Source organism: Neoarius graeffei, chromosome 4 (assembly GCF_027579695.1).
Source record: "Neoarius graeffei isolate fNeoGra1 chromosome 4, fNeoGra1.pri, whole genome shotgun sequence".
Taxonomy (NCBI): domain Eukaryota; kingdom Metazoa; phylum Chordata; class Actinopteri; order Siluriformes; family Ariidae; genus Neoarius; species Neoarius graeffei.
In genome coordinates, this window is record NC_083572.1 from 5,099,659 (window position 1) to 5,112,190 (window position 12,532).

General features: G+C 41.8%; 1 protein-coding gene across 6 annotated transcripts in view; it reads left to right on the forward strand.

The window, feature by feature from the left end:
- The window catches only part of tanc1a (tetratricopeptide repeat, ankyrin repeat and coiled-coil containing 1a), a 117,268-nt gene that overhangs the window by 95,258 nt on the left and 9,478 nt on the right, over positions 1 to 12,532 (forward strand). For all 6 annotated transcript variants that reach the window (XM_060918671.1, XM_060918668.1, XM_060918672.1 and 3 more), the window contains 6 exons: positions 3,130 to 3,238; positions 5,038 to 5,160; positions 8,628 to 8,864; positions 9,229 to 9,414; positions 10,654 to 10,735; positions 10,849 to 10,982. In XM_060918671.1, coding sequence (XP_060774654.1) covers positions 3,130 to 3,238; positions 5,038 to 5,160; positions 8,628 to 8,864; positions 9,229 to 9,414; positions 10,654 to 10,735; positions 10,849 to 10,982 — 871 coding nt within the window. The remainder of the gene's footprint in view (positions 1 to 3,129; positions 3,239 to 5,037; positions 5,161 to 8,627; positions 8,865 to 9,228; positions 9,415 to 10,653; positions 10,736 to 10,848; positions 10,983 to 12,532) is intronic.

The following is a 12,532-nucleotide window of genomic DNA, read 5'->3' on the forward strand; positions in this document are numbered from 1 at the left end:
CTTAATTTACAGTATTATTTATACCACTACTACCTAGAAAGTGTCAGACACTCAGTGCATGAAGTAAAATAAAACTGGTTAGAGCCAACTGACGGTTTAAAAAAAAAAAAAACTCAGACGACCGGCAGAGAGAGTGTGTGTAGCTTAATTTGTAATACTTATACCACCTACTACCTTTATTTTTACATGAATTATAGCAAGAAAGTGTCAGACACTCAATGCGTGAAGTCAAAAAAACTGTTTTTAACCGACGGTTAAAAAAAGAAAAAAATCTCCGACAGGCAGAGTTGCTTTCTACCAAGCACCACGTCTGAACGAACCCACATTTACCAGAACTCTACTGGTTATAAGTAAGTACAAACTGAAATAAAAACAAACTTGAAGCTGAAGAAACCCGAAACGTTAACGGAAAAGAGCCGTGAACCTGAGTGACTGAGGGAGAGACAGAGAGCTGTTCTCTGTGTGAGTGAGCAGAGCGGTGTGTGTAAGGGAGGGGTGCTGTGACGCTGTGTGAGGATTTTCATTCAGGCCGAGCACAGATATTGACTCGTATAATACTCGTACTCGGCAAAAGTGCTTTATCCGTACCGGATACTCGTTTCAGCCGAGTATCCGGCTCAACTCTATCTCAAAGTATTGTGATCTATATAAGGTCTCTATGAACAAAACGTCTGTTTATTTCCAGGTGGTTCATATCAAGATCATCTTTGGCTCTTTAAGTTTAAAGGTGGCGTTTATACAAAACGGTAGTCATCAAAACACATTTCTTGATTTTTATCTTCACAAAGTCGTTGAGTTAACACCTCAGTATACCAGCTCATAAACAACATAAAACTGGGGCTGGGCGATGTGACAAAGATATCAGGTCATGATATTTATAGGAACTTAATAGGAACTTGTTCTTGATTCTAAGATCCCTGTTCTTGGCTGCAGGAGTGGAACCCAATGTGGTGTTCTGTTTTCTGTTGCATGCTGAGATGCTTTTCTGCTCACCATGGTTGTAAAGAGTGATTTATACGAGTTACTATATCCTTCCTGGTGGCAAAAAAAAAAAACTCGAACGAATCTGTCCATTTTCTGATCTCTCATCAACAAGGCGTTTGTTTCCACCCACAGAACTGTCACTCACTCACTCACTCACTCACTCACTCAGTGTTTGTTTTTTGTTTTTCGCACCATTCTGTGTAAACTCTAGAGACTGTTGTGTGTGAAAACCCCAGGAGATCAGCAGTTTCTGAAATACTCAAACCAGTCCATCTGGCTCAAACCAACACCCATACCACAGTGAAAGTCACACTTTGAGATCACAGCTTTTTTGTGATGTCATATCGCATAGCCCTAACAGACACCATTAAACCGCCAGACCCTTGTAATCTAATACTTTTTTTTTTTTTAAGATAAGGCTGATTTCTGCACTGCAACGTTGTTCATGGTTCCTACATTTTATTTGCTGCTCATCATTTATTATATTGCCAGGCTTTCGTCTAAACGGGGGAACAGGGGCGCTGCGCCCTCTTACTCGGCGTGCGCCCCCTTACCGACTCTGTGAAAACATCCCAGCAACACTACGTGACAATGTGTCTGATCATCAAATACGTTATAATTGCTCCAAAAATATTCCAATCATAGTAGATACACCTCCAGACGGTGCAAAAACAATCCAAATTGGCGTTTTCCAGACTGAGGCGCCATGTTGTTTAGTTGTTTACTTGTCGCGGCTGCTCTCGCGAGATTTGACATGGGTTACATACAAGGTCAGCTGACTTGTAGAGCGAGATTTCTCGAGACTGAATGACCTTTCACCCACCGGCGCGGGAGCTTTTGACAGAAGTAGTTCGCGAGTTGTTTTTGTTGACACTTGGGCATTTAAAGATGTCATCCCGCCGCACGAAACGGAAGAAAGCCAAAGACTGTCCGGGGCAGAAGAAGATTACTTCTTTCTTTTTCAATGTTGACAGACAATTTGTTACAATTTCCCTCTCAGATAGCCTCAGAATGTCCCATTGGAGCATTTTTCAAAGGCTTTGCACGGCGGGGGGGGGACAACCGGCACCATCCCCCCCCCCCCCCCCCCCCCCCCGCTTCGCTCCCTCGCCATGGTGAGCGCCCTCATACTAAATTTTTCTAGAAAAAACCCTGGTATTGCTATTCATTTATCAGCAACTTTGGCATTTCCTCCACACAAAAGTAGCCAACACTGTGGACGAATGTCTGATAAACAGTGAAATCGGTACTGGTAGCAGATCAGTACAGGCAAATTGTTGACGGGATTGTTCCATCAGCTCTGCTGGTGAGGAGTGGGATGTTCACTCCAGTAAACATCCAGGATAATGTCAGGTCAGTGTTCTGATCCACAGTGTGAAGCACTTTAGCCTGCTCGTGGTGTACCCACTGTGTAGGTGTGAAAATTACTTGATTGAAATCCTGCCATTCATTTTTCCAGCTCTTCAGCGTGTTAGCCCGCCCTCGTACGCATTACTCAGCGCTCTCATTTAGGCCGGAGCCGTGCATGAGTGGGCCTAATGGAGCTGCAGTCGTGCAGGGGAGGCGGAGCGAGCTCGGCATGGCCTACTTAACACGGGTCAAATATGGAGGACGCTTTTATGAAGGGCCCCAACACGACGCTAGCCATGCGTGACCTTTTAGAGAAAAGAGAAACAGTGCGTGACTGTTCATCTGCCATGGAGCTGTCTAGACGGGTTTAATCAAGCTGTGACACGGAGTAATTGATGGGGCCTTGTTTTGAAAACATGTTTTCAAGTGTTCTCAAGGTAGAGAGGGACAAGCTTGTCTTACTAAATTAATAGTCTTGACTACAATTCAGATTGGATGAGACAAGTGAGTGGGGGGTGGGGTGCAGTACATGACCTTTCGTCTAATTCACAATTCGCGTTAACACTGGACAGTGTATCGATAACGTACTCTGTATCGTACATCAGTGTATATAATGTCAATACGGTCCTTCTGTATTTCTATTCAGGTTTCAGTAAGAATTTGAGAGATGAAGAAGGAATAAAATGATGGTAATAATGGATATTCCACTGTCTGGACTAATGTACGAGGAAGTGGTGGTGATTATTACAATGGGATGATATTTGATTTGGCTGGTTGTGTTAATTTTCCACACAGGAGTGGACACGCCCTCATGGCCTTCATGCTCTCTCGGCAAGAAGGGAAACTGAACAGGCAGCAAACCATGGAGCTGGGTCACCACATCCTCAAAGCACACATATTCAAGGTAGAGGACGTGCTCAGCAGGACACACACATATATACCAGCAGACATGATCACATTTTCCATCAGTTCTTTGGCATGCTGGAAATGTAGTCAAGTTTTAATACTTTGATTACAGTTTAGTATTTGAAAATCTAATGAGGCTGCTGTTTTAGATTTCTGTAGACCGAGTGAAATGTAGCATGGTGTAGCACTCGCGCTCATCACATAACAGGAAAGAAACGCGTCCATCTTTAACACATTTTGAACCAATCCTAAAACGGCTTCCTGTTCACTATTCATACTCGCGACATACTGTATAACAGAATGGTGATGTAGTGGATAATTATTTACCCACATTTAACTAAAACATTCCTTTTAAAGTTAATAACACAGATGCATTTTCTTAATAAACTTATCAACATTTGTACTTCCTCCATTTGCTTCTCTTTTCTTTATCTTTCAGCAGTCTGTAAAAAGAGAGAGCTCTGATTTCTTGTTAAATCCGTTTATACACAATCACACAACAGATCTTTCACATTTTAGATCCGCCTACAGTCAAGTCACATGTATTCCCGCGATTGTATATTTATTCTATCCACATTCACTGGATATGAGCAATCGTGCGCTTGGATTGGCTACTTTACTACTAGGCTATCAGCTCATATACCATGAGTAAAGAAAAACAAAATGGTGGAGCGTCTTGCTGAACCAACCAAGGATGAAATAAAAACTCGAAAACAAAACCCCAAAATTTATCAAGTGTTTAAAAGAAACTTAGTTCCCTTAAAAAAAAAAAAAAACCTCCAGGTCTGCACTCCAGCCCAGTCGGTGGCAGTAATGCACTTTTAACACCAAAAAAACCTAAAGAAGAAAAACCCAGAAAATACAAAAAAAGCAACGAAATATGGAATAAAAGTATTTGATGATAAGACCATGTCTTTTTTTTTTTTTCTCCCAAGCCTTATTATTATACCATTTTTCACAAATTGCTCTTGTCATTTCGCCGGGTTTGTTTACATTCTAAGTGGAAATGATTTTTGTTGGACATTTTGTATAAAGTTTTTATCTATTGAATTTGCAAAAAATAGAAATGCTCTGTTTCTCAAAATCCAGTGAATGTGGATAGAATAAAAGTTATTCCACTTGATCTCATTGTACATGGCTTATAGTTGACTTGGTGCTACGCGCCTTGTTGGCCATCAGCTCATGTACAACTTGATTTCATGGAATAACTGTTGCTTATTTTGCCCTCTGCTGTCTAAACTTCACAATTACAGCGAAGAAAAACTCAGATTACGCAGCCTGATGATAATCACGATTAATTAAAAAAATTTTTTCATCGATTCGATTAGTCATAAATTTGTATCAAGATTGGTCATTGTATGATATATTGTTACATGCCTAATAATAAAAGTGTGAAATTAATTAAATAGTATTTAATTTTCTAAAAATATATTTAGTAAATTAATCTATTTTCAAGGTCAGTACGTATTTAATAAGGGCCCTCTTCCTACATTAGGGAGTTTAGGAAATGTGTAAAAACATCATCTTAAGTGTATAAATATTCTAAAAATTTGTTTTGCGAGTCATTTCTTCAGACAGCCCTGATGAGATTGTGCTATTTTCTATATTATACTAGTGACGGTAGAAAACTTGATGGAGGCTGCAGAAATAATAAATCAATATGCATTATATTAAAAACGAAATTTATAATCCTAATAGACTGGTGACGTCACTCGAGATTCCCACTCGCCTGAATAATCCTGCACATCTTTACCGAGTCGAGGGTGTTGGTGATGTGACGTGCTCTTTTCCTCGCAGGGACTTAGTAAGAGGACGGGCGTGTCCTCCAGCGTTCTCCAGGCCCTGTGGATCAGTTACAGTACCGACAGCCTGTCTGCTGCTCTGTCCTCCCTCAGAAACCTCTACACACCCAACGTCAAGGTGAGTTAACACACACACACACCGTGCACAAATTCACAGAGTCCCTATCCTTCACGCACTGAAGTGAGCAGTTAGCGTGTGATGCATGCATTTACACAAAGCTTACGTAATTAGATTTATAAATTAATGTGTGTTACTCGCCTAAGCTTGGTCTTCTCTCCTTCCTCATTTTAATGAAACGTGCCCCTTTGTTTGTTTGTATGTACGTGTATGAGCGCGTCGGCGTCCTTGACAGCTGAAGAGCCACTCGTTCATTCCTGCAGTGTGTTTAGAAAACTAAACGAGATTTCCACTGCTTTCAGCAAATCCCTGCTTCGTCCCGTATCCTAATCAAGTATCCATTACCATGCAAGCTGTGCAATCAGAAGAGGCTGCCTGCTTTCATTTGGCCATGACGCACGTCCTCGCATTAAATGAATTCAGAAACACCATCATTACGCTTAAAAGGGATATTGGGATGTGTGTGTATTGGCTGAAGGTTTTTTGTTTTTAAATATAATTATTATTACTGTTGCCAGAAGGATTTTTTATTACTCTCTTTCTCACAACACACTTCAGTCAAGGCGTAATCATCAGAGTCTAGTTTCAAAGAGAGGTTTTCTTTTGCCCTCTCTGGGATTTCTTGCTACTTGTCATTACCAGGAAGTTAATTTTGACTTGAAGTTAACTTCTGGAATGTTCATGGTTTTTCAGAGCAATAAAGGGGCGGAGGGCAAGTCAAGGGGGAGTTTTTAGGAGGCAGAAGGCAAGTTGAGGCAGTGTTTGGAGGGGCTGAGGGCAAGTCGAGGTGATGTTTAAAGCTCATCGGCAAAGGTTTTCAATTTATGCATATTTGAAACTTTATATGTTAAAAAACACTCTGTAATTTTCTTCTGGTCCCAAGAAGCACCCACGTGCAATGAACCGGTGCTACAGGTGCTCGAGCCCCTGCCCCTTTTCTGTTTGCTGTCCAAAGTGCCCTTTTCATAGGGACTGTTTTGTTGTCGTTTTTTTTTTTTTTATATTTGTAAAAGATAAGTTAGCTCCAACATCAATATTCTCTACAATTTGACAATAATACATGAAATTATAGATTTATAAAATAACGTTTTTCTATGTAAATGCGGGCATCAATCCGTGACGTCATGCATTCAGTGAGCCTCCGTGCAGAAAGCGCATGCAGGCGGTTGACAGTGGGAGACAGTGCGAGGAACGGCATGGTAAGGTCACACTGAAAGTCTCCTTTCATTTCTTATCTGAACATGCTGCAATATTGTGCAGCTTAGAACACAACAGTAAATGCGTAGGGTTGTTTATCATTTAATGAAGCCGCCGAGGCTATATTTAAACCGTTTGCTCCATCCATTTCATTAACGTGGCAGATTCGGAAACTTTAGTTTGAACGACGGCGTTAATAACATATTCTAGCAGCTTCAGAAACTTAAGGCTGAATGACGACGTCCACAACATATTCTGTCAAGACACACAGGATGTTCAGTTGCAATTGAAATTTAGTTTTGAATAAAGTTAACTTGTGTGAAAAATTTGTTCCAAGTGCCCTTTTTTGAATGTTGAGCCCCTGCCCCTCCAAAGGTCTTTGCACGGCCCTGCCAAGAAGTATTGTTAATAAGTAATAACTACAATAAGTTAGCGTGGATCGCAGCGAATTTCTGCTCGGCGATTTTCGTGACCACTCGGCGCGTGACGTCATTCATAGCAAACAAATCGCTTGAGTTGAGTCCACTTCCGTTTATTTGCATTGCCGTTCGGCTCGAGTGCAGACGTGCGTTTGGGAATTTCCAAAGAAAAACCCCCATGCCTTATTGTTGTGCAGTGAACTGTAACAACGGGACCGGTTCAGGAAGAAGCTTTTACCTCTTTCCAAGAGAGGAGAAGAGGCGGAGAGAGTGGATTGTGCACGTGAAGCGAGAGGGTTGGCAGCCGGGTAAATATGCCACTCTGTGCTCCGATCACTTCGAGGGGGGAGCGTTGATTCATTTTTGAAGAATCCCCATCTGTTGGAGAGTTTAGGTGTCAGTGTCGGACAGAGAAGGCTCAAACCTGACGCTGTTCTGACAAAATTCGAACACAAAATCAAACAGTCAAAGAAGAAACAGAGCAGCAACGCTCAAGCAAAAAAGAGAAGATTGGAGGTAAACATTTTTACTTTTGCTTGCAATTGACAAGTCAAGAATCCTGAACAATCATTGTGGACATGAGACAAAGGGATATTTCCTCGCTTAGAGTCGGCTATAAATATTATAATGCTTGTATTACTTTTAGCAATATAAATGAATCCACGTTATATTATAGGGATTGTGTGTGTGCCCGTGTGGTTTAATTATTCTTCAAAAGGACTCTTCTTTAGTATTACTACGACAAGTAGGAATTTATCATAACTACCAGGATAAATCGTTTGGGCACGAGTCTTGTTGAGGTCCGGGGTCACCGCGATCAGAGTCGGCCGAGTCGCCGTCCGATTCCGAGGCCGCAAACCAGTGAGCCACGTTCACCGATTGCTTCGCAACGGCCACAGGTTCATACATATACGGTTTCACCTCTTGATATTCAATTTGGAGAGTTCCTACTTCAAAATCACTATCGCTTTCAGACATTTTACACAACCTCTCACGACCAAAGTCCGTACACGTGTGCTCGGTTCGCAAGTAAACACAGAGCTGCTCCCGGTCTGTTTGCCTTAAATGATGTCACAACAGCTGTCCCCTGGCGGTGAAAGTGCGTGTAAGTGAGCTGTAAACAAACCTTCGGAAATTGGGCAAAACAGTATATTTTTAACCATTTTATTCAATTTTAATGTGCAAATTAGACACCAGGAAGATTGAATTCACTTTTTGGGTCGTTCTTCTAGACAATAAAGTTGATATTCTACGTTCCACCTCCGACCCTTGCCTATGACCTTTAAAGGAGGTAAGTTGAGGGGGTGTTTGAAGGGGTTGAGGGCAGGTTGAGGTGGAGTTTAAAGGGGACAGAGGGCAAGTCGAGGCAGCATTTGAAGGGGGCGGAGGGAAAGTTGATGGGGGAAGGGCAAGTCGAGGTGGCGTTTGAAGGGGCGGAGGGAAAGTCAAGGCAGAGTTTAAGAGGGGAGGGCATTTGAAAAGGCTGAGGGCAAGTTGAGGTGAAGTTTAAAGGGGACAGAGGCCAAGTCGAGGCGGTGTTTGAAGGGGCTGAGGGCAAGTTGAGGCAGAGTTTAAAGGAGGTGGAGAGAAAGTCAAGGGAAGTGGGCAAGTTGAGGTGGGCGTTTGAAGGGGGCGGAGGACAGGCTGAGGTTGCACCTTAATAGGCGTTTGATACTTTGTTTAAAGGCCACTTGATCTAACAAGACTAGGCACGTCTAGTTTTTGCTGCACTGCAGTTTGTTGATCACTGGTAACTAGTGAAGTACGAATATGAACCGGAGTTTAGTCACTATTTAGTCACACACGGGACGTTCAGAACCCGTCTTCACCGGTCACTCCATGTTCCCTCAGGTGTCTCGGCTGCTGATCCTGGGTGGAGCGAGTGTGTGTTACCGCACCGAGGTGCTCAACAGCGCCCCTGTGCTGTGTGTCCAATCTCACTTGGGTCATCTAGAGATGGTGGCTCTCCTGCTGGAGTTTGGGGCTCCAGTGGATGGAGTCTCTGAGAACAGCATGACGCCTCTGTGCTGCTCTGCCGCCGCTGGACATCTGGGCGTGGTTAGCCTACTCTGCAGAAAGGGGGCAAAGGTCAGTCAGGATGTCTGATCTACTCCAATATTCAGCTTACCATTATTAATCAAATGTGTCGGGATGAAATGGGTGTCCTAGTTTAAGACTGTACAGCGACCCAAAAATAAAGTACACGCATTATTCCATTAAGCTGTATAATAACCTGCGTGTTACACTGCACTGTTATTGCTCCAGATTTCTTCTTCTTTTTTTTTTTTTTTTAATCTAGCATCTTTTAATGATGTTCTATATCAGAGTGATCTGTCCAGGTGTTGAGAGAAGTTTCTTTATGCTTCACGGATACCCCACTGATTTCTACAGACACTTCATTTAGGAAATAAATGAAGTAAATCAGTAAATATGGGCAATGATGTAATACCAGGTGGATCACGTGGATAAGAGCGGACAGTGCGCGGTGGTTCATGCTGCTCTGAGAGGTCACGCTGAAATTCTGCAGTATCTACTGGAACAGGACTGGAGCTCAGACCCTGTGCAGACTGAGCAAAACCTGAAGAGCAGAGTAGTGCAGCAAGCGTTCATTGCTGCCTCCAGCATGGGACATGTCCAGGTAACACACACATGTATAGAAGGAAAAAGTTTTATTTACTCCCCAGTGAATTGGGAAACCTGGATAAACTGACACTTTGAAGGTACTGCGCTTGAGTTTAATCCCATCTGGATCAGCAGTGTTGGTGTTTCTAAACCACTTTGCTCATCTCTCGTATGTAACATGTCTGGAAGAGTTTTGGTCTTGGCGCAGTGTGTTGGAAGGAGTTTTGTTCAGCCCAGTGTATTAGGAAGTGTTTGAGTATTTCCAGATACAAAAACCCCGCACATCTGGAATGGTTTTGGTTATAACGTAATGTGTTGGAAGGGTCTGAGCGATGCTGTAATGTATTGGGAAGGATTACGGTTATGACATAAGAAGAACGAGCTCTGATTAAAAACATAATTAATTTGAAGGCATTTTTGTTGTGTATTGGAATGAGGTTTGGCATGGACTTCAGTTATCGCAATTTGTACAATAATATCCATATTTCTGCCTGAATTTTGGTTTCTTTGTTTTGGAAGGTGTACAGGACGTCCCGTAAGTCCTGCATCGAAGGAAAAAGGCTTTTATTTACAGAACTTGCTCAATACACCCACCATTTTTCTCAGTGCAAAAATTTCTACGAGTAGTGTTATTATTTAGATTTGTTTTTCCTCACACAGATGCCTCATTGGTCCATAAAAATATACGTTAACTGCATGATTATATATTATTATATGGCACGAGCTACTTCCGGTAAAATCATGCGCACTGATTGGTTCCTTGGCAGGCAGAATTTTCCTGTAATGCCTATGGGTGAGTACAGACTTTCTTTCCAAGGCGCTGGCTTTCCATGTTACAAAAAAAAAATAACTGGAAATCCATTTTGTTGAAAAATAAACCAATATAGATTGTTTTTATCTTTCTCAGAACATTTGTCATGTATTACTCGACTGGAGAAATAAATTCAGTTTTGAAACCGCAAGCCATTTATTCCAAATGCGTGACTTAACTACGTTACAGATGTGACTGAAGCATCAGCAGCGTCACGCCTTATTATAATGACCGTCTGTTTTAATCTTAGAAATTTTTTTAAAAAAAAGCCAGATGATAAACTCCTGATTAACCTCGCTTGCTCGGTCTTTACGGGAAAACATCAGACCGAGGACTTTTTGTACAGACCAAGCCTACCGTCAAGACTTCAGTCTGATGTTTTCCTGTAAAAACCTCACACTCAGTTAGTAAGTAAATATTACAAAACTGACTGTTCATTCTCAGGTGCTGAAGAACTTGCTGGCTCTGACGAAGAACGAGCTCAGTGTGCAAATTGATGGCCATGACACACTATGGGGAGAGACAGGTGTGTGAGAGAGAGAGATAGATTGTGGATGGCGGTGTATGAATGACCTCACTCCTAATAGAATGATCAGCCTGTATATAAGAGTAGACATGTCCCCGTTATGATGTTTTTAGCTCTGAGTGCTGCTGCTGGCCGCGGCAAACTGGACGAGTGTGTGTTCCTGTTGGAACAGGGGGCCACAATAACGCAGCCGAACCGCAGGGGCATGACTCCCGTTTACGCTGCTGTGAAACACGGACACACACAGGTAGGCTCCTTAATCCATAGCTTTCTATCATAAGTCTTCAAGAGGCCTTTTATTTGTACAACTAAGGGGTCGGTTTGTTTATTTTTTATAGAAGTGTTAACAGCAGTGCGCTTACTTTCGTTCCATCACACTCCAGAGCTGAGGCAGACGGTATAGGGTGGTATAGTAGATTGCTAGATCGTATACTGCAGTATGATGCGTCATAATATTGTACAGACATGAGTGTTTTACTGGGAAATGCGCCACTTGTATTCTTTATACGAGCTCCATCTGGGACATGGAGAACCAGGACACAAATCTGTGCGTGAGGAAATTGATTAATTGTTTTGATAAATTTGGGGACTTTGTTTGTGAATGTGTTGATATAATAAAATTACATGTTGGCTTGAAGATATGAAGTTCATCTCCTCGTGTTGAAAAACTCGCATTTTTCATCCGAAATACATCATGGATCTGAGTGACATTTAAATAATATCGGCTGGCTTTTTTTCATGGTCTATCAGATACATTCTGTTCAGTATCCTGCTAGCTGAATGGAATGTATCTGATAGACCACGAAAAAAAAATCCAGCCAATATTATTATACATACAAATTCCTTTCAGGTGTTCAATGCATCTTTTTCTCTCAAAATATGCCGTATTTTATTTTTTTAAACGAAGCAAACCTGGCAGCCATGTTCATTTACAAAGTGTCTCAGTCGCTCGCTAGCGCGGAAGTTTTACGTCTTCGTGTGTCGTCTTGACAACCATGCAATATCGTAAACCATATTCAACGCTCATTCTCCATTGGGTAGAGTGACGTAATACACGTAGGATAAGCGATACGCTAACAATATTGCATGCTGTCAAACCAAATGAATGAAACCTGCTAGAAGGGAATAGAACACGTTTTTATTCCATTGAAGAAAAAGTGTTGTGTGTGTATCCTAATTCCTGATATTTCACTCGTGAGGTCACTCCCAGCGTTGTCAAAATGGCGAATGAGTCCATGTAATATAAAGAAAATTACACTGTGACACGAAGATATTAAGTTTATCTTCTCGTGTTGAAAATATTTTCACTGGTTCACTCACTTGTGATGTATACATTCACCACTCGGAGATTAACTTCATATCTTCACACAGCTGTGTAATATCCTCTACGTAGATAAAATTGTCATAGTACAGTGCGGTATAGTAAAGCAGATCCAACAGGTTTATTTCTATCCCAACTCGTGCACTGCATATAACCGATATCAACCATTAAAACGTATAAATGTGTCCCAAACCATAATATACTGGAAATGAGAGGCTCAGATCTCAGCTCTGGAGCGTGACAGGATGAAACCAAGTGCACCCCTTGACCTCTTTAGGGCATGTTGTGAATTTGCTAAAAATCTGAGAAAGGGGGTGGGTGGTTGTTTGTGCGGAGGGAACAAAACCCAAAGACTAACCCCCTTACTGTTTTTTTGGGGTGAAAAATTTGACATTTTCTGATTATCATCAAAAGTTACAGCATGTGTTGGAGAGGTCAAGACAAACACAAGGGTGCACTTAGTTTAATGTCTTTCA